The sequence below is a fragment of the Patella vulgata genome, chromosome 1 (assembly GCF_932274485.2).
Source record: "Patella vulgata chromosome 1, xgPatVulg1.2, whole genome shotgun sequence".
Lineage (NCBI taxonomy): Eukaryota > Metazoa > Mollusca > Gastropoda > Patellidae > Patella > Patella vulgata.
Window position 1 is genome coordinate 38,172,514 of NC_065879.2, and position 22,891 is coordinate 38,195,404.

General features: G+C 35.9%; 2 protein-coding genes across 4 annotated transcripts; both read right to left on the reverse strand.

Annotated features, from left to right (window-relative positions):
• Positions 1–594: 594 nt before the first annotated feature.
• Positions 595–8,128, reverse strand: LOC126819190 (organic cation transporter protein). 3 transcript variants are annotated; one of them, XM_050547101.1, is made up of 9 exons: positions 8,038–8,128; positions 6,432–6,724; positions 5,685–6,103; positions 3,298–3,537; positions 2,309–2,443; positions 2,085–2,164; positions 1,785–1,905; positions 1,290–1,362; positions 595–1,035 (listed from the first exon to the last, which is right to left on the reverse strand). In XM_050547101.1, exons 2-9 carry the CDS (start codon positions 6,702–6,704, stop codon positions 751–753), a joined length of 1,626 nt encoding a protein of 541 aa, XP_050403058.1. In that variant the 5' UTR covers positions 6,705–6,724; positions 8,038–8,128; the 3' UTR covers positions 595–750. The 3 variants fall into 3 exon arrangements, with proteins under 3 accessions (XP_050403058.1, XP_050403051.1, XP_050403066.1); XM_050547094.2 differs by lacking the exon at positions 8,038–8,128 and adding an exon at positions 7,765–8,004; XM_050547109.2 differs by lacking the exon at positions 8,038–8,128 and adding an exon at positions 7,322–7,363.
• Positions 8,129–11,684: 3,556 nt separating this feature from the next.
• Positions 11,685–21,170, reverse strand: LOC126808386 (solute carrier family 22 member 4). The gene is made up of 9 exons (XM_050533061.2): positions 21,092–21,170; positions 18,423–18,706; positions 17,205–17,623; positions 16,749–16,988; positions 15,589–15,723; positions 14,853–14,932; positions 14,102–14,222; positions 13,807–13,879; positions 11,685–13,011 (listed from the first exon to the last, which is right to left on the reverse strand). The coding sequence occupies exons 2-9, from the start codon at positions 18,693–18,695 to the stop codon at positions 12,736–12,738; spliced, it is 1,617 nt and encodes a 538-aa protein (XP_050389018.1). The 5' UTR covers positions 18,696–18,706; positions 21,092–21,170; the 3' UTR covers positions 11,685–12,735.
• Positions 21,171–22,891: the final 1,721 nt, after the last annotated feature.

The window sequence follows — 22,891 nt, forward strand, 5'->3', positions numbered from 1 at the left end:
GACAGGTCATTTCATCTCACCCACTAGTCAAGAAATTAAATTATAAGGAAGAATCGGACAAAAGAAAAAAAAACGAGTGAATTTTCCAAATAAAAATTTGAAAGTTTCTATTGAATAGATGGGAAATAAGTAAGTAGGGTATTGATATTAAAACCATCTATTGAACTTTGATTGGGTACGTTTAATATAGAACAAAATAGAAAAAAACCAGAATTAATAATATACATGTAGCTTCTGGTGTGGGATATGAAACAATGCATCAAAACGTATTGGGTTAAGTGAACCTACTCGATTCGAAAATTACAGCTACACCATTGATATTCATTTTTTCCCAATTTGCCATCTTCCCAACCAGAGCTTTGATTTATCACCGTAATCCTAAATAATTACATAATAAATAGGAAGGCGTATGTATATTTGTTGTAGGCTAATATTGTATCAAACATATCTTGGTATAGGATTTCTTATACATGTTTTATATTTTACTTTACTTTTTAAAGAAACTTGTCCTGTTATATGGATAACGATACGTAAAATTTATAAAATTATTTGAATACAGATATGAGTAAGCAAGCAAGCAAATAATCACACACGATGTTGTATGTACTTTTAATATTAGCTATTATTGATAGACACTGATATATCAACACGAACTGCATGTGTTTTACATATGAATACAACCAGCTTGACATTCTATTGGAAGTAATTGTGTCTAGAATAAACATAGCCACAAAATATGGTTCAATGTTTTTACATTTGAGTGTTATATTCGATGTCTTTGAGAACGGTGGGTACTATTAAGCCTTCGCTTATAGGAGATTTTTCGTTACACGGAGGTGCTATCCCGTTAGAATCCAAACCGCGGGAAATTTTATATACGCTAGATTTTTCTCTCTCTTTTATGTCTTTTTCCATGTCGTTTTCGATAAGATCAGCCATAGCCAAATCTTTAGTTTCTTGTAGCAGTAGTGCACATATACCACTCGATACCATAAGTGCAGCCATCATAACGTAAGGTACCATTCTGTGACTTCCCTGATAAAAACAAAATAAACCTGGTTTAGAATAAAAATATATATGAAGATCTGGAGAACTTCGTAATATTAAGTCTGTACTATTAAATTTATCAAACTGTTACACGTCTCGGCTGTAATCTTATTAAGAATGTTCCTTGTATAGTTTCCGACAAGACAGGGTCGGAGAGTTATTTGATTTGGCTAAAATAAAAACATTGTCGATTGTCCTCAAGTTTTCAGGTTTTCAGGGTAATTACCATTATCTGTACTTACCAAACTGAAGATAAAAGGAGCTAGGATTCCACCTATGCGAGCCATCGTGTTACTTGCGCCATAACCTAAATATCTAGAAGAACATAAAATGCAAATTAATATTACTCATTTTGTAGTGACAGTAACCTAAATGGATCATAAAGTAGGATCCGAATTCAGTTAGCAAATATTAACAAGGCGGTTGCTTGAACAAATATTATTGGATTCCCTTTTTGTTGCGTATTGCTTAAGATGTTAATCCAGGATTGATGGTAGAATATAAGCATCAAGACACAACCAGAAACTCTTCTTAAGTTCACTTCATTTCCTACATATACGGTCGTATGACCAGACTCTTTGGGTTTACAAGGCACTTCGACTCCGGTTCCGTTCCACTTCAAAAGAGCCATACCCAAAAGTAATTAATGGAAATAAAATTAATTAGTAACCATTGTCCCCGATTCTTTGAATCGCTTTGGGTTTATATTGTATATTGTAATTGACAGAACATATTACCTGATGACTGTCGGATAAGACTCATTAGTTAGTAGAATCAAGGCCACCCAAGCCGCACCAGTCAATATCTTGGCTAATAGGGAGACTCCGGTAATAAACGAACTCTTGGATTCATCGTTAACTAAAGAAAACATCAAACAAAATAGTATGCATTAATTGTCAGGAGGTTTTGTTGTTTGTTACTTTTGTTTTTCAATTATGTATGTTCAAGTTGCATTATTTAAGTTTATTCATTAATGAATGTACCCTTGATCTTTATAAATGGATGATATAATTGTTTTATACCAAAATGTAACAAACCTTCTTGTGCAATCAGTGCAGCAATACAAGACGTTGCAGCTAGAAACAAAGCAAAAACACAGGTGTACCTTCTTCCTATCCTGAAGTAGATAAACACATAATAGACAATAATAGACAAGGTGGCAAAATATGGATGCTTTTAATTCCCTCTCAATTCTGTTTAAATTTGTCTTTAACAGTTTGCGTTCTTTAGTCAAATTGCAATTTTAAAAATTCGAACTTACTTTCCTAGAAGGTAGATGACTGGAAAAAATGCTGATAGTTCAATGACGTTCATCAGGAAAAAATTCAAGTAAAAATTGCCAGAAAAGTTGCTGACCCCAAAAGAAAAGCCATAATAAATTGTAGAGCATGAAAACCTGGAACACAATTGTTGTAGAATAATATGACTGGTGGTTAATCACATTATACGTTTTCATTACAATTCGTTCAGTTTAATACAGATGTGACTCTACAATCCTGTTGATCCTTGTCTCCAAACAACAGATGTAAAACTATCTTACAGTAGATAAACGGTCGCTGCTTGAGAACATTCTGGTCATGGACTTTAAAATAACATATAACTATGTAAGTTGTAATCTAGAGTCACGTAGTCTTACACGCCGAAAAGAGCCAGGGCCACCGCCTAAGGATATACATCGTCTCTAAAAACTCTAACTGGTGGCTTTCTAGGAACGCCAAATGATGTCTGTTCCAGCTTCTAATCTGAGGCGGCTGATGTGGAAAGTAACGCTAAGATCTATCCGATAAAGAATGATGTTTAGGACGGGGAGAAATGCGACATATAGTGACCACCAACACAACGTATTGGAAACCGTTTCCCCGTTAGATAAGAATATGCTGGGAGGGGTGTGTGTGTGTGGGGGGGGGGGATTTCGTGAGTAATGATGGGTACCAATGATTATGACTAATTTGGATTACCGGACATTTGACGTCACTGAACCAGTTTATTTTAAGGACACCTGATTGCAATCCAGACGGACCTCCGATAGGTCCTACGTATGAAGGCAATTGTCGCAAGCAATGAAAATAATCTATCTATATATAGCAATTTGTATTACTATACCATATTCACCATTATGACATCTATGTATCCCAAATCAATCTGTCGACCATTTGAACGGTAATGGCCCCGCTGCATTAAACAGAATATTGTATTCTTAAACTTGAAAATATTACTATTATTATTACTCAGATGATAGTCGAAACTTACCAGATATAATTTAAACAAATACTCTTTTTAAACATTGGAAATCCTCTGTAGATGTCTATATATGTATACTTCTTTTCGCCCTCGTTGTTCTGTAGTTCCACCTCGGCTACTTTTCTTAGAATAGCCTCAGCATTATCGGGAACTTTTGTTCCATTAAATCGAGCAATTTTGTTAACAACCATTTTTGCCTCTTCTATTTTGCCTTTGGTCGCCAACCATCGCAGACTTTCGGGAACTACGCTTTAAAATAAAATTAGGTACAGAACAGACCATTGATATTTAAATGTTAATATCCGTTTTAAAATAGAATTATATTCACTAATGCACTCTTCTGGTTTATTATACACATGGTCGCCTTAAATAAAACTCGATATAGATATCCATTCAATGTATCTTTTGTATGGGAATATTTCAAATTAAAAACTGTACATATTTTATATTCAGAAACTATATCCGCAACCGAAATATATCTTTTATTAAATCATACAAGTGTTATTAAGGTACAAACTAGGTAAATGTGATAATTATAGATAATTTATTAGCGTTAAAAAAAAAACCGATTAAATTTACTATACGTTTGTTCTTGTTGTGCTATACACATGTGGTTAGCGATACGTCAGGAGTCTATATGATTAAATTTTGGTTTCGAAATTTTAAGGGCAACGTGAAGTTCACCACTAAAACAGACCGGTCTACATTCCATCCGACCATTTCCTCTCTACCTCCGACCCTTGGTGGTAAGTGAACGTCGGGTGACCTACAAGCACGGAGACGGCAGCTTCTCAAGCGAGTAGGATGCTGACTAGTTTGTTGGGGTGCACGGGGCAGTAAGTGCACGTTGAGTGACCGACTAGCAAGGAGACGCTTGTTTGTCGAGCGAATTGGGTGTTGACTGGATTGTTTTATTGTCGAATCCCGAATAACGAGTCAGTACGTTATTCGGGATTCGGAAGTAAAACAGACCGGCCAACCTTCCTTCCAACGATTTCCTCGCTACCTCCGACTACTAGCACGAAGACGACCGTTTGTTAGGCGAATAGGGTGATAACTGGTTTGTTAGAGTGTACGGGGCAGTCCTCACCAGCAATCTCCCGTTTTATTGCCAAATCCCGAATAACGAGCTGGCTCGTTATGCGTTATTCGTTTTTAGCGAATCCCGAATAACGAACCAGCACGGTATTCGAGATTCTCGAATACCGAATAACGTGCCAACTTCACCTTGTCAATTTGAAGGCAATTTGGGTTAAGTTGGATTACTAATTTTATTTACGCGTTTATCTTATACTGTTGACAGTAAACCACAACTTCGGCTATATACTATTATCGGTCAATTTGCCAATTACACCGGCACCACGCATTTTATTAAATTATCAATTTTATTTTTACCTAAATAGAAGAGGTCTAGTCATTGTAAGCTAAAGTACTGACTATCTTCATTATCCTGGTTGATAATGAAAAGTGGGACGTTAAACCCTATTTAATTTCAAAACTATATAGTGAATGTATCACTCATTACATCTGGCAGACTTGTCTTTGTCGGATAGAAAATAAAATACCTGCAACCTTTAAGGTCGATTACCTACTGAGTTCATTACACATTTTTCAAGGAGGTAGCTCCAAGGTAATATGTAAATATGATTTGCGGTCAAATGCTAATAACGTGTTATATTACATTGTGTATATTAGTGGCTTTACTAGAATATACTAATCTACATAAATTACCGAACGTGATATCATATTACTAGTTTTATCTGTTTTCTACTTACAAACCGAAATTCTTAATAACTTAATTATTATATTCCGTAAAGATCAAAATATCAGCGGTTTTTTGGTCTACAACATGTAAATATCTAACGCGCCCCTTATCCGTTTGTTTTGACGTGTAGCATAAAATCACACTTCCCCCAATTGTTTTTAAATTGTCAGAGGTCTACACGTTTAAAGTATTGGTAATCACCTCTCGCATGATGTACATGTGTAATACCTTATACTTTTTTTCTATAGTATTACATTTTGTTTTTGTGGTAAGTTTAACTACTTTTCATTTCACTGCTTTCATATTTCAAGAATAACGAAATGAAATGAAATGAAATGGGGTTTAACGTCCTACTGTTCTGCTCCTAACCTGGGCTAATGAAGACGGGCATACGCCATACAGTGTGCTATGAGGGAAATTTTCCCCGGCCAGCGGCACTATCGCCTACTCTTATATCGAATTCCAACTGCCAAGGGATCTTTTACGTGCATCCCAATGTATACACGGGACCTCGGTTTTTCGTATCATCCGAATGACTAGACAGCTGTCCTTGTCAGGCCCTCCGTCCTGCATCAGTGACAAGGGGAAACCACGCCGGAAAATCAAGAATAACAAATACAAGCATACTTACAACCACCCCAGAACAAAGGGAAATGTCAACGCACCAATAAGGATGTGCAATGTTTTCCAATCGTGGATCAGATACGTAGCTAAGGCTAAAAATAAAACACCAATTGTCCAGAATGGTAGAGAAGATGCCAAGGCGCGGCGCTTGAGGCCAATGAACTCCAATGGGTAAACAACCAAAACAAGGTAGGTACCAAGACTTCCACCAATTAGGAATCGGAAAGCTGCAAACATTTGCCAGTTGACGGAAAATGCCGCGATTATGTTAAAGATGGCGTGTAGTAATATGGCGGCATAAATGGTTTTCTTTCTTCCAAACATATCTCCCGATTGCCCTCCAATAAAAGCACCAACAAGAACCCCGCCCATCTGTACTGAAGTAACTGTTGGTTTAATCCATGCATTATCACAAACTAGATCAAACTGAAAAGATTAATTGTGGAAAAATAGTGTTAATATTATATAAAAACTATTTACCGTATTTATTATGACATGACAAAGGCCATAGAATGCAAGTAGCCATGAATATTGTTGGTCGCATGGAAAAGTCGACCAAGGCTTTGCCCTCCCGAGATCCGATACTGATAACATATAGCAATAAGTACATTAGTGCTGGAAGGCATTAGAATGTCTTTTAGGACGAACTAATGATAAAAAAAAGAGTACTAATCTAATACAAATATAAAGCTACGATTAACATTATCTGCAATTAAGACACATTTGAAATTAATCTATTTAACTTTTTTCGTACCTTGCTGACAACAGTTATAGTATAAGATTCATATCTTCGAGAACAGACACTCGTTGCATTACAGGTCTGGTAATCAATACTTGAACTATTCATGGACTTAACTGACATGGTCTCTTCATCCTTAGAAATACACCACCAATCGGGAACCACTCCACCGTATGACATGATCAACATACTCATTGCAAAAACCATCTTCGACGACATAATTAGACACACCACCATCCATTGGAACGTTCCACTGGAGCCAACGCTCTCTATCAGATCTTCCAGCATGTTGGTAGAGTTTGTCTAAGCTTAAAATATAAAATAGTCTGTTTTGTACACTCCCGTTTCTAGTATTAAATCCTACCAGTAGTGATAGTTTGAAGATAAACGTCTGCTTTCACAGTAGTGATATCGCAGACTAAACTGTTAAATGAGAGCAAGGCCAAGTCTTATAAATACAAATGTAAACACACGCATGTATACTGACGTGAAGGAAAGAGACCCCGACGCATGAAATCTTTGAATGTTTTATGCAAGGTTCCCACTATCATGATTCATGCCACGATTGATCCTATCAGGTCTTATGATATACTGAGGTCAGTCGTAGCAGTCGTGTTGCCGTTATCCGAACGTATCTGCACGTAGCAAATCGTGGACTCGATAGGGACAATCCTGTCGTAACGCATCGCACGACAGTGGGAATCTAGCCTTACCGTTTACTCATTTTAACGTAAAATTAGTCCGAATCGCAACTGAATCGTCTTTCATGTGTTCTTTAAAACCCAAAATGTTTGGTCGTACTATAGGAGTATATCCATTGTGCCAGGATATTTTTGAAGTAGTCAATCTTATATATTCGATTCTTCTGTACGAGGCTGCCAATTAAAATGCTAAAACAATATTACCTTTCTAAGTGGATTATAATCTAAGAGTTTAACTGTCCAAGAAAATCATACAGCTGGCATTATTCACGAGCCTAGTTAAACATATGAATCAAATTTTCCACTATATGGAGAAAGGGGTCACCCGAGGTTACGTTTGATTTCATATCATATGCATACACAATAAATAGATAGTGCAATATCAACTTGCTATCTCTGGTGTTACTTATTACTTAGATTGTTTTATAACGGCCATGATTTTTTTTTATCGACATAGATAAATATTTATTAGTAGAGAGTAAAGATGAGCCCATTGATCAGATACAGCAATCGTATACTAAACATGACCCAAACAGATAAAAAAAAGTTTGCATAGATAGTATGACGCTTATCGGTCAGTCATGCATTAGTTTCTTGTTCTCTGATCTGACTTTTAATCTGGTTTGATGTACTATAAATACCATTACCTTACATATCAGAATGAATGGTCATCACAAAGGAATTTTCATCGTTGTGATCGTATTTGGCATCAATAAAGGAATAGTAGATAACGCCCGTGCGATTTAAAAATTTAGTTTATATCTCGTTGTCCAGTACCGTTGCAACGATAATAAAAAAAACCACAGTTATATCTTCTAACAGGGAGATTGAGGGTATAGTGGTTTAACGCGTGTGCGTAAAACTATAAGGTCTGTCATGATAGTTTAAAGATAGCCCGCACTATTACGCTAATCTCTTACCTTCTATTTATGAACACTGATACTCCTTTGTCCTATGTTGTTGTTTTTTTGTACAGTCCATTCATAAACTGCACGTACTATTACTCTCTATTTCTAAACTTTGAATAACCTTTAAAATATATTTTATTTACAATTTAGAAACGTGTTATTTTCAGATGCAGCATTCATAATATAGTCTAGACAAAAGGCCATATTAAAAGTTTAAGAAGGTTGTTCAAATAGAATAGTGACATTTACGCTCGTATGTACTGTTTATGTATGTATATACTTGTCTTGCTTTATTTCAATTTTCTCTCATTACCTTTTCTATATTCTGATGAACGCCAGATATCCCACGACTAATATCTTTCCGGTCTTCTTCCTCATCAACAAGCTTAACTGGATTTTCTTATGCCAAGCACAAACACCGACAGGTACCATATGAATAATAATGTGCGGTACCATTCTATTACTGCACGGAAATGACTAGTAGAAAATAACCATTCTTAGGCGTTTGCGTTATTACCGTGTAACTAAGCCATGTAAATGCTATACAGGTTCAAAGTCGTTAAATGATTTTTTCCGTGAGTGACTAACTTTTTATTCGAAAACCCTGTAAACGCTATAATATATGTTTTTGCTGGGACTATTTAGCTTGTCCTGAGGTAATTCATGATATTTTTGCAGAGTCATTCCCCCTGTCATCCGAAAGTCGTTGGTAGTGTCTGGTTATAGTCCAACGGAGAACCCCTACCGATATTCAGAGTTCCCCTTGAACAATTTAAAGAAAAGTCTTCTTGTTATTCCTCTAAAAATTAAACGCTATCCTTTAAAATATTGCTTCTGGGCGTTTATTCGTTACTTGGTAATATTATGGTTTTTTTTCGACATCAATGCGACGAACTCTTCTGGACAAAGCAACATCACGCTTTTGGTTAAAAAAGATTTTTGTAACATTCGATATTTCTGTCAAGTACAATTACCAAAGACTTCTAGTATTTAGTATTTCGTGTATTTTATACTTTAAAGTTATGTTATTAAAAACTGTTTTTTTCGACGTTCCAAAGTAAAAGTTCGGTGCTAAGACCACATAAAGATAAGTTTTAAATGTTCCTATTATTAATTAGAACAGAATTCGCTTTAGTTTTTATATTTTACGCTGACATTTATTGCTTTAAAGCTTCCTAGTGTAAAAATGGAAAATTTGACCTTTTGACCCCCGGTGTCAAAAAGAACAAAGGTGAATTTAGCAAGTTTACATTTTTATTGAAAGAGTGATTACTTTCGATCATTTTCAGCATGTTTTCATGATATAGAAGAATGGCTGCGCATTCACTTTCAGTGCAAATGACCTCATTTGACCTTTGACCCCGAATATCCAGAAAACCCCCCAACGGCGGACTGATTACCACTCGGCATCGTATTCTACGTTGGGTCTGGTTTTGTGCCCATTTGATGACCCCCCGCCCCCACACTGAGCCTCCAGACTATCCGAATAAAAAGAAAGACTATTCAAGCTTTGATCCGTTCATTGCCATAAACCAATCAAACTGCCAATGAAAAATAATAAAAGTTGATCGAGTAAAATATAATAATAAATGTTGCAATATTGCTAGAATTTTTGTTCTTGAAATTAATGATGGCATTATATTGTATTAATTAATATCTTTGGCAAGTTATTAGATTCCCATATATGTACTTAAATTAAGTTAGCGAATGAGTGGCATATTGGTACATAAAAAATAGTCATAATGTGGTAAACATTCAATTCTAGGTTGGTAACAGATATCTTGTGGGAAATTTCCACTAACTATATAAGGGTCGGTTTCAACGTCATTTGGCTTAATTAACCAATCTCTCGAATTATTTACATCATATTTGACCAATTAGATAATTGAAGGTCCCAAACCCAAAGCTACAAAACTATCATACTTGTGAGAATTCGTCAGACAGCAGACAGATTCCGGAAGGGATAAGGTGTAGCAATTTCTATCAGCAGACTTGCCCCAGCGAGTCTGACTGGCTGGGGTTTGAGAATGACTTTAGTATTGTAATCTATACTATGCTTGTATCCATGTATCCGGCTATGATATATAAAATGTAAAAACGAACTGTTGCATTGTTATTCCTGGAAAGACAAATGTCTTAACTAACTGAGATAGATAAGAAGAAGTAATTACACAACGTGAAGGGCAAGCAAAGACAACATGTGAAAATACTAGACGATCACAAGGCTACTAAAATATGTAGTAAGAAAAGATGCATGGGTCATACGTAGGATGTGACGACAGGATTTGGTGGCCCGCTCTCCACGTCTGAAAGAAGACCCATGGTGCTACATAAAATACAATTTATATGGAAAACAATCACTGAGTTTATTTCACACTACGTTTCAACAAGTTCCTCTTGTCGTTCTCAAGTAAAAAATGACAGTGTAATGTCAAGAAATCAAATTATATACAAGGTAACAAAAACAATAACTAATATGAAACCATCCGGCATCGCATTAGAAACGTAGTGTGAAATAAACTCAGTGATTGTTTTCCATATAAATTGTGTTTTATTATTATATATTCAATTACTAAATGCCGTATAAGGATTTCGCGTAAAATATCTGACGGTTCAAATCAAAAATGACGCATGGGCATCAACTAATAAATAAAGTGATCTAAAGGTATATAGTCGCATACCAAATGTTCACTAGGCTTTTATTTATTTTCAATTTAATTTAAATAAATAAACGAAAAAATCATAAAATATCAATGAGATATAACATAATATAAAAATACCGTGGTTAGACAGATCAATAAACGTGGAAGGTGTGACAATAATTCGCTTGCGCGTAGGGGTCTTTAGCAGTGGGAGGAAACCGGAGGACCCAGAGAAAACCCACGAGGTTGGACAGGCGACCCTACTCCTTGTCACGTGCAACCTGGACGTAATAGACTTTAGACATATACTTAGTCATGGCTTGATGTCATTACCACCATCGTCATGTCTGGAATTAATATCTCTGATATACGCTAGAAAGGGCGTGATAAATGGGGATTAACTTCAGTTGGCACAGTCAAGGCAATGAAATGAAATGGGGTTTAACGTCCTACTGTTCTGCTTCGACTTGTATAGTTATGGCGGGCATAAGCCGTATGAGGGAAATTTTGCCAGGGCAGTGGCACTGTGGCCTACTCTTATATCGAATTCCATCTGCAAGGAGATCTTTTACGTGCACGCAAATGTATACACGGGACCTCGGTTTTTCGTCCCATCCGAAAGACTAGACAGCTGTTCTCGTCAGGTCCTCCGTCCTGCACCACTGACAAGGGGAAACCACGTCGGAAAATCCCGATGAACTTTTTCGGCCAATGCAGGGATCGAACACCCGACCCCAAGGCTAGTGAGCTAGCGTCATACCCACTTAGCTACCGTGGCGACATTTCTGGACTGACAGATGGTCAGCATTTAATGACAATAGTTAGCAGTATGTGGAAATAGGCGGACCTGTAGAAAACCCATGAGACTTGGAAAGCTCCACAAGAAATGGCGTTAGGGTAGCTGTCTGTAGAACAAAACCTCCCTTAAAGTACTACAAATAAGCATCTATCTTACAGAAATTCTCCTTCAGAGATACAAGATAATTTTATTTACAAACACTGTTCAACGAACCCTTTATTATATTTTATATAATATTATGCAAATTAATGTTGTATAGTTCATGACATGTGTACATAATAAATATGATATTGTTTAAACAAGTATCCATACCAGCAGGGCAAAGAAGCCGATATGGAGATAAGATGTCATCAAATTCGAGGGGTCAGATCTATTGTTTATGATATTGTTTGTAGTATCGTGGTTGACTAAAATATTTTAAAATGGGTTTTGGGATCGCCCGCGGTGTTATTTCGTTAAAGGCTCAATACCACTCTTGTTGTAACTGAATAATATGTCCCTTTCTTTATTCTGGTCAACAAATTGTACTATTTTACAATATTCCAATTAATTGATGATACAAATTTCACCTTAACACACCTAATTTAAAAAATTGGAAAAATTCAACTAAATGATTTGGAAAGCCTGACGTAAAAGCTTTTCAAATGTGACTTGGATTTTAAAATATTTTTGAACCCTCTGGACAAGTAAAATAGGATTTAATAGATAATTAAAACAACGGGTAGGACACTAACACATCTAGTTCTTAGAATAAGGCTATTTTTTATTTTCTGGAGCTGTCAAGCCCGCAAGAGTGTTATTGTCCCTTTAACATAAGCCCCCAACTATGTTTATTCAAATAAACCCCCACAATACATAAGTGGGAGTAACGAATTTCATCTGTTATTATTTTTGTTATTTGGGAAACTTGGTATGCATGTTCAATGACCACGTGCCCAATTACTAGCTCTCCACCCTCCCTGTCTATTTTCTGATACTATGCACCCTTGCCACCGAATGAATCTTGTCCCCTGTAGTACATCGATCGTCAGTACCGGAGTATTATTTTCACTATATATTTTATAGCCATCATTACACTACATATAAATGTTATTTCATAGATACATACAGTAATAAAAATTTTACGTACAATTCAGACGATTCTTCAAGCCGTCTTAGTTTTTTGTAACACCAGTAAATAGTTCATATTTTTGACTTCTATGTCAATTATTTGGTATTAAATATCAATATTCTTATTTGCTTTCAAACATTATGAATCTACAGGAATTGTTACATCTGAGTGCTGATTTCGTTAATGGATTTGGTATTTGTATTTTGTGATAGACTGTTGATTTGTTCTCCAACTTGACTAATAGTCCCGTTTGATTCTGAGCTAATGTTGTAAATACTAGATTTCTTTCTGTCTTTTCTTTCGTTTTCCTCGGCAACTGTCTCAATAAGATCCTCTAAGGCCAACCCCCTGGTTTCCTTCTGTAACAAAGCGCAGATACCACTAGATACCAACAGAACAGCCATTATAATATAAGGTATCATTCTGTTACTTCCCTGTAATATAATTAGAATTTTATATAATTTCTCACTTCAGGTCTCAACGAAATAATAATATATTGTAGTAATATCTCGTTGTGACATTGTTTTTAAATTTATAGACAAGGAATAGAGATATAAGGTGGTTTAAACAATATTTCTTTCTTTACAAATTATTCTCTATTGTCAGTAATTGTTTTGGAAATAGTGTGAGAATAACAGGAAAGAGGGTCTAACTTCAAGGATAGATTATGTCAAAAAAACATGTGACTGGAAATTTACCTATTGCATCATTTGGTTTAGTTTGACCAATCTCTTTACATCATATTTGACTAATTAGATAATTGAAGGTCCAAAACCCAAACTAAAAAACTATCATATTGGTGGGCGATTGTCAGACAACCGCTTGATTCTAGAAGGGGAAAGATGTAACAGTTTCTATCAGCAGACCCCCAGTCTGCCTGGCTAGTGTTTGAAAATGACTTTATTTTATTATGCATTGTACCATATGTAAGAAGCTTTGATATAAGGAATGTAAAAACGAACTGTTGCATTGTTATTCCTGGAAAGAAAAACATCTTAAGAAAAGAGTAAGAAGTAAATACACAACGTGAAGCAGAAGGAAAACCAGCTAGAGACAAATTCTAGACGATCACAAGGCTACTAAGATATGTAGTAAGAAAAGATGTATGGGTCATAACGTAGGATGTGGCGACCGGTTTCCAACTCCCGCTCTCCACGTCTGATAGAAGGCCCATGGCACTACAATATTTCTTAAATGAACAATCAGATATATAGGGTTTAAGAACTTACTAGGCTAAAAATAAAAGGAGCCAAGATGCCACCAATTCGAGCCATTGTGTTGGCTGCGCCATAGCCCAAAGACCTTAAAAAGAGTTGTATTAACAAAATATATAGGCCTACATAATAATTTATCTTAATTAGCTGTATCAATAAACTTTGTCGGTTACTAAATTATGATATTTACGCTTTTTTGTGTTTTTTTTTCCTTTTTCAACATCAATTTTGCAATTGCTATGTACATGTAAGGTATTTATATATAAAACTTATAGAAATATACGAAACAAGTAAGCAAGTAAATAAGTACCTGATGACAGTTGGATAGGACTCGTTACTCAACACGACCAAGGATGCCCACGCTGAACCAGTTAAAATCTTCGCCAACAACGACACACCAGTAATCATTGAGCTCTTTGATACATCATTTACTGTGGAAAATTATACTATTATGTATACAGTGAGAAAGAGCTGCATGGTTTATCACCTATACATAAAATTATTGAGCTGGCCATAGAGCATTATCAGCTTAAGGTTACAGTTTCCATAATAATGTCTACACTTAAAATGATATCCCCTCTTTGTCAATTTGCGGTTACGATCTGCCTTGGTTAAAAGTTTTATGTCCACCTATACTCGGCATTTATAAATACAATACTTTTACCCAAGTAGTATTCGTTATTTTCAGCAGAACAGTTAGTAAAAGCCTTAATCCGCAAGGCAGACAATATGTAAATCTTACAAATAAAGGCCTTATATCAAAAGACATTAGGTGTGTTGCCATCTTGGAATATCGCTCAGACTAAAAGCTTTATACCAATATCATTTTAAACAAAACTATTTGTATTGAACCATCTGCATTATGTTCTAGTTATTATTCATTGAAATATACATATAAAACTCAATAACCGAATAATAATATTTATTATAGACATGTATGTTATATTTGATGTACTATGGGTCTATGACCTTGTATCACTGAATGAAGTCTTTTTATTATGTTCTTAAATAGTGTGTCATGAATGTATTGTAGTCTACGATCATCTGAGTAACATACAAACCTGCTTGTATAATTAAAGCAGTGATACAAGATGCTGCAGCTAGGAATAAAGCACCCGCGCATGTATAACGTCTTCCTATTCTGTAATACAAATAAGTAGTATATAAGACAGTGAGCGCTTAACAATGTTTGGACCTCGCCATCATTTCCTAATATTTGCGATTTTTTCAATGTTTATTGGTCTGTCTCTGGATTTAATTTTGCGAAAACGATTAGTGGTTGATATTTCTATTGCATTTTATTATATTTCTGACAAATTAATATAATGTCACATTTGGGGCCGTCAAAATCCTGCAGTAGATTTGTCAACATGATAACCCTAGTTTCTCATTTAATATCAATGCCGGGATCTTTTAAACATGCAGAAATTTGTTAAATCATCAAAACCAACAGCATGGAGTATCGATCCAATGCAGACCAGTCTACTTCTAACATAATGGATGTTCTACAGCCAGTCATCACATCGATAAGGATATGACGTGACTTGTGGAATATGTCTAGCCTCGTTCTTCGAGTTTCTTGTTACAAATGGCACTGAAACGCATTATGGTACACGATTCGTGTACCAATGGTAAAATGTTTATTTTGTCTGAAATATTGGATATCTGATAGAAGCCCATTTGTCCCGCTAAGATTACAACATCAATGTTGATCTAAATTGGCAAACAATTCGTGTTTTCAATGTCGAATACTTTGGACGATATTGAGTTAGAGACTTAGCTACTTTAACAACTTACTTTTCTAAACAGTAAATGGTTGGGAAATATGTGGTTAACTCTGTAACACTCATCAGAAAAAAGTTCAAGTAAAAATTTCCAGAAAAGGTGCTGATTCCAAAAGAAAGTCCATAAGACGTTGTTGAACAGGAGAACCTGTAAAAATAATATGACCTTCTATTAATTACATTGTTATTGATTAGGTATAGCGCCATTTAACACGAGTCAAGAAAACTTTTATTATCTTAAAGACATAGACCCTAAATATTATGGGATGCCTAACTAAGAAAATGTCGGCACTTTTTCAAGAAACGCCATTAGAACAACAAAGATGTGTCACACTAAAGTGACATTCGAAGCCGAAGAATGTTTCTGCATTAAAATATACAGTATTATACACCCTTCTGGCTGTCCGAAACAGATAAGGTGCCGTGAACTGCATTATGTATGTTGAAGGACATCGATCGTGTTGGGTGGCCCAGTAGTGTAAACCGTACGCTTTACATGATAAGGTAGTAACTAAGTCAAGTGTCATCGTTTCGACCCCATGACTTGCATCCCATGCCAATCATAATCATATCATATCTCTGGGTTAACAAGTATCCTCCAATTGTTAAAGTCTCCTGTGTGCGATAAATTTATTAAATTAAAGTGTCATCGTTTCGATCCCATGGCTTGCACTTGACACATAGTCGCGTTGCATGCCTGATGCCTGTCATGTCATATCGTTGGGTTTTTTCTGGGTAAACTACCCCCCCCCCCACACACACACACACACGTACACACACTATTAAAAAACTCCGATGCCCAATAGATTTATTAAAGCTAATTTATCCCTCTCCTGCTCCCACCCCTCGTCGTATTAACGCATTACCTTTTTGGTTTGTGAGAGAAGGCTACCATAGTACATGCAGCCATGTAGCCTACTGTAGTCATCGTTAGAATGAGTTAAGCGAACTTCTGAATTGAAAGAATTTGTATCGGATCTTCCGGATGGAAAAGGCGTATCTTGTCTCATACATGATACCAATCAATACAACCAAACTTAGTGTTTATCAGGAACTGGATTTAACAACGAAATTTCATGGTTTAGAAAAAAAACGGCATATCCGTTTTAGATAATGTATCCTAATGAAGTAGTAATTTGATTTCGATTCTTATTATTTTGAATGGTCACTTACCAAATTAATTGTATGCAGAGACTCTTCTTTAGCATTGGAAATCCTTTGTAGATGTCTAGATACGTATATTTCTTTTCCGTCCTGTTTTTCTTTTTTTCCATTTCGGCAACTTTTCTCAGAACATCTTCCGCATTTTCTGGAACCTTTGTACCATTGAACCTGGCAATTTTATCAAGAATTTCTTTTGCTTCTTCTATTCTGTCTTTAGTAGACAACCATCGCAGACTTTCGGGAACTACACTAGATAATGTATAATAACCATCTGTATTAAAAATGAGAACTGATAATTATTTTATTAAATTGTTCCTTGTGATTTAATATTTCGGTATGAAATATAACCTTTAATGGCACAATTTAGCGCAGGGTTTCAACTTCCTTTCAGAGGTGATGCTTAAGAACTGTTTACGAGTGATTGTTGTATTGTGTCAGTGTAGAAGTAAATCAAATTATACTTACAACCATCCAAGTAGGTAAGGAGAGGACACAACCCCAAGACCAATATGTAGAATTTTCCAATCACGTATAAGATAGGAAGCTAAAGCTAGAAGGATAAGGCCAGTTGTCCAAAAGGGTATAGCAGATACTACAGCTCGATGTTTACGACCAATGAATTCCAGTGGATATACAACTGATACCAGAAAGGTACCTATACACCCACCAATTAAGAATCTGAAAGCTGCAAACATTTGCCAGTTGACAGAAAAGGCGACAATTATGTTGAAAATAGAGTGAAGAAGAATGGCAGTATAAATAGTTTTCTTTCGTCCAAACACGTCTCCTGACTGACCCCCAATTAAAGCGCCAACTAGTACCCCTCCCATCTGTACAGCTGTCACGGTTGGTTTAATCCAAGTATTTTCACAGACTAAATCAAACTGCAATTGAATAAATAAATAATAAGTATATATTATTATTTTCAGTTCAACTGCAAAACGATTGAATATGAGGGAGTTTGGTGTTAGCCGTTCACCGTGAAAATAGCCAAGCGGGCGAATTATGTGAAATCAATGTTCACTTAAAAGCAATGGATTGATAATATATTATACTAACGTATTAGGTTTCGCTTATTTTTTTTATTTTTATAGAGATTTATCCTCGTTTGCAATGCATAACCTTTCATGTAAATTGCGCATGCGCGCGATTTCTGCGAATAATCTAAAGAACATAAACAATTATGTGCTATACGGTTGCTAACAGGGCCTTTACAGCGGAATTGGAAGCACTGGGGCATGGGTGATTTCCGAGAAGGGTATCTCCCGAGGCGCGAAACAATATTTGAATTTCGGAATACCTTACAGTGGATCTGGTGTGTAATACCGGACTCGTAATACCGGATGAGCGTATAAGTGAGTACTTAGAATAGGACTCAAAACTAAACTGTCCCTTCAATAACAACCGGAAATACAGTAGTTAGTTAAAGCACACTGTAAATCTACTGTTTTTCAATAATATTTCACTTTCTCAAATAGTACCAAAAGTGCGTCATTTCACTTGGCAACATCATCATATTGCTCACTGCTTATTTAGACATCAATGGAACAATTGTTTCCAGCAGTGGGGTAAATATCCCACTACTTACTATGTTAAGACATGCCCTGGTTGTTAATGTTCAACGGGGGCACCTATTATCCCTTCTAAACAGGGGCGATATTACTTATATCACCGAGAACCCACCTTGCTTACAACTGTTTTGGTATCCGCTTCATAATTTCTGGAACAAACAGAAGTTTCATTGCATACTTGATAATAGTGACTTGAGCTGTTCAAAGGTGCTACCGAAACACTCTTTTCATCTTCAGGATAACACCACCAGTCTGGAACGAGTCCGCCGTATGCCATCATCAGCATACTTAAAGACATTACACTCTTACAGGACATGATCAGCATAACGGTCATCCATTGAAACTTTCCACTGGAACCAACACTTTCAATTATCTCTTCTAACATGATAATTGTGTCTTTGTACCATACATGCAAAATAATCGAATTCCGAATGACAATCAAAGTACTAAGTTTAAAAAATGTCAATTGTTAGTCCGAAAGTTACAAGCGTGACATGTAGACAAAAGGTTAACCTCTCATTAAAATTCTAAATAATGATAAAAGTCTGATATGTTTGTAGTGGTCAAGGGCGTGGATTTATCCAAACTTTGGGTGGGGGGACCTGGAACATTTAATTTCCAAACGAAATAATTAATTACGAACAGATTACTTTACCAGTGTTATTTCGATGAAGGCTGTAACTAGGGTTAATATGATGACAATATGGAAAAATTGACTACCTACATCAAAGCTGCATAAATATTAATTGTTCATGAAGTTAAGTGAATCGTCCAAAGACGTTTGTTCTACGATCAGGACTGTTCTCTTTGAATATCTTGGCGACATGAAGGGGGTCATTATGCACCGCACACGCCACCAAGTGGTTCAGTCGGTTTTGCGTCATGGAGTTGCGCAGCCAAGTTTTGATACGGCGCAGAGTGCTGAAGGATCACCCGGCTGAGTAGGAACTAGCAGGGTTCATCAGTGTGGGATCACTGAGATGAGAAGAGCTTCGAGAGAAGGGAACATCTGCCTCACTTCAGGTGACATAATGATGAATGCTTCGTGCACAAGTGAAATAGATTTGGCCGAAAACTAGCGCTTGAAGAATGGCAATTCTTGTTCCAAGTCACTATACAGTTCCAGATACGTAGAAACAAGCTCACCGTTATGTGATATATACCTGAAAATCTGTCCTGGCGATCAAAATCATGGGGGGAACAGAGACCTATTCGTCCACCCCCCCCCCTCCCTTCCGATTCTAAATCCACGCCCATGGTAGTGGTCCAACATGTGCTTGCTATATTGAGTCAAATGTGTGGCAACTAGTACGTAACAAGAATTAGGACCGCCTGACTAATTTCGTTGGTTTTCTACAGGTTCCCCAATGTCCTCCCAATGCTAAAGACCCTTAACGGAAGCTAACTATTGAAAGAATATATAGAAATTATCTAGTTAGTGGCAAGTGGATACCAAAAAAAATTTATCTTCGCAAGGCCATGGCCATCGATAGCCCTATTTATTTATTTATTTATTTTTTTGATGCTTTACTTGTTGAACGTTTGGTGCGACATTTACATCGAAATAAGCAGACCTCATTTGAAGGACAAATCATAAGGCTAATATCATCCAGCTTTCAGTTTGCTGCTACCTCCGCAATTCGCAGGTACTAACGGATGAAGTCAACAGTTTATCCAACTAAAATTAGATATAATATTATACTCTTCAAAAAAAGTAGGGCATATTCAGAAACAATACAAAACTGCGGAAATGCACTGGTAACCAGTGTATGTTAATAACAGGCCAATTGCCTACACGTGAACATAAACAGTTCATATGGGCGGCTCATCTGACGGCCCCATTTCACTCGCAAAGAGAGATACACGGTCAAAAGTGAAAATGGACGTTTTTGATTTTTGTCTTAATAATGAGTAATTGCTCCACCGATCCTCAGACATTCAGCAATTCGTCGTGGCATGCTCCTAATCGACCGTCCAATAACGATTTGGGGCAATCTGACCCACTCCTCTTGCAGTGCCACGGTCAATTCTTGCAGTGCTGTTGGTTAACGTTGACGTCGACAAACACGTCTCCCGATGAAAATAAACGTAACACACTAAAGCAAAGACACGCTAAACAATAAATCTTATGCAAGAACCGATAGGAATGCTAACATGGATAGATAAACCAGCACGCGGCAGTTTTCATCAGGCATTTGCATTTCAATATCCCCTACCTTTTTTGAAGAGTATATATCAGGGCTACAATGGGTTATTTGCAAAGATTGACATGGGTGCGATCGTGTAATCTTTAAAGTTTCCCCTTTTCGATAAGGATGGCGGGGTGGGATGACAAGGAAAAGCCCTTCGTTGTTCTCGATTATACGATAGGCAGTACGTTAAAGACTCACTGACAGTTAGAAATCGAAATAAAAGAAGGTCATTAGCTCCACTGCCAGAAGAATACTTCCATTAGAGAAAAAACACACTTTGTCATGTATAAATAACCATTCCTACGTGTATATGAACAGTTTCGCGACTTATTAGCTAACGTAAATACACAGAGCTGTTCATTACCGGAAACACAATTTGCAAAATAAATGTTTTACAATTATCCCTAATCAATAAGTCATCAGAGAGAGGGTTCAATACCAGAAATAGTATTTGCGAAATGTAAAAATAATTTGACATAAATATATTACAATTATTCCTTATCAATAAGTCAACAGAGAGATTCATTACGAAAAATACAATTTGCAAAATATTAAACAATTTAATATATAAAAGAATGTTATAGCATACCTTGTTTTAACTATAAAACACCCAGCAGGGTAAGTAAAATAATATTATGATAAAAAGAGGTCACTGCAACGAATTACAGTGATGCACATTAGACACCTGATTACTTCATGTGTCGCACACTACGTGCAGGCCTAAAAATCCTTCCGATTACTGGATATTACTATAACAGAAATGCCCGGGCGGTTTTGTTTTTTCCCCCATTTATCCATCAGCTAAATGTCACCGGATCAAATAACAATTGCTTCAAACGTTGTGCATTTGATGTTTACGTATAACCAGAACCTTCATGTTATTATACTAGTAGTGGGTGTAGTGCATGAGACGGGGTATGCTATTGATATTACTTTGATATGGTAAGGCTTTTGAAATTCGCCTATTGAAGTCCGCGTATAATAATAATTATGGGCTTTAAATTTGACTGCCATGTCGGGTAGTGGTTTTCTCCTTTAGAAAAATATTAATTAAAGTAAACATTTCTAATGTTATGTTAAGATACATAATGTAAGAGCTAAATCTGCTTATTACAGGTTTTTATTTTGGCTTCAAATGTTATAAATTATTATTAAGCACTTATTCACATGACAAGCCTATAATCAACTCTCTAGAGCATCGAATAACGCAAATACAAACGGATTAAAATACGATCGCCATTTAATGATTTAATTTGAAAACGGAGAAGCTAGGCTGGGTTTCAATTAACAAGTAACGTTTGATTTTTTTTTACTGATAATATTGACATATCTATATTAGAACAATTTAGGTTTAGAATACCTGCCCTCAAATCATTCTAATTTTAATTAAGATTTTTATTAATAAATGTATTATATATATATGTATTATATATATAATACATTTATTATATAAAAAGTTTTAATTTATATAAATATATATAGTTAAGAAAGGTGTCATTTAGTGTTAAACCAAAATGCACAATAATGCTTTATATACATTTAAAGGGACCGTCCCGATTTGAACAGAGTCTCAAAAATAAAATTCTGAGTACGTATGAAATTTAAGCGCGAACGGTGTATTTACCTTGTCTCAAAATTTCAGCTCAAAATATTGAGTCGTTTGGGCGTGAACGTCAAAACTGCTTATCCGGACACGTAACCCTTTTAAGATTTCGGGTCAATTTTTTCGTTGGATGACCTGATAATCGATTCCAGTTCCGTCAGAGGTCTATACAATGAATGACCAATGTGCTGTACTTGATAACGAAAGGTAAATTTCACCTACACATTATTTTTATAAAATAAAAGTCTGGTTTTATCCAGACACCGCATAATACAGCTTGGTACACCGGTCTCCATTTCCAGATGAAGACTGACGGGTTTAAGTTGTTTGAAAACGTATCACGTGTAAGATAGAGGATTTTAAGGGGTTTTAAAACAAAATTAAGCAATTTTATTCTCCAAAATATTATCGGGATTGGCCCTTTAAGATTTTTGTATTATGATGAAGTTTTATTTTTATTTTTAAAAACATTGTTTAAATATGATATGTGAAACTCTGTTTCATTTTTTAAACAGGAAGGTCTGAATGAAGCTTATAGTGTTTTGTTATCTACATTGTGTTGTTGTATCTTCTCACGCCTGTCGCACACAGAAATACGATAAATATCCTCACGTTTGGACCATTCGAATATTTATTTATGATTAATGTAAATATTTCAACAGCAACAATATCAATAGCAAATATCAAACGACTCCTATAGCAAAGCAAGAAAATTAGAAATGTTTCGGGCAATATATCCAGCATAATTAAAGAGTAAAATATAAATACAGGACAATAAAGAAGGCC

What these genes read in the sequence shown, in the direction of transcription:
- LOC126808386 (XM_050533061.2), bottom strand. Translation starts at nt 18,695, where the DNA reads ATGTTAGAAGAGATAATTGAAAGTGTTGGTTCCAGTGGAAAGTTTCAA. An exon ending in ACCATTTACTGTTTAGAAAA is followed by an intron (nt 14,933 to 15,588) that starts GTAAGTTGTTAA and finishes TTTGTATTACAG; the next exon opens with AATAGGAAGACGTTATACAT. An exon ending in CTCCTTTTATTTTTAGCCTA is followed by an intron (nt 13,012 to 13,806) that starts GTAAGTTCTTAA and finishes ATTATATTACAG; the next exon opens with GGAAGTAACAGAATGATACC.
- LOC126819190 (XM_050547101.1), bottom strand. Translation starts at nt 6,704, where the DNA reads ATGCTGGAAGATCTGATAGAGAGCGTTGGCTCCAGTGGAACGTTCCAA. An exon ending in TGCACTGATTGCACAAGAAG is followed by an intron (nt 1,906 to 2,084) that starts GTTTGTTACATT and finishes TGTTTTCTTTAG; the next exon opens with TTAACGATGAATCCAAGAGT. An exon ending in TCTTATCCGACAGTCATCAG is followed by an intron (nt 1,363 to 1,784) that starts GTAATATGTTCT and finishes ATGTTCTTCTAG; the next exon opens with ATATTTAGGTTATGGCGCAA.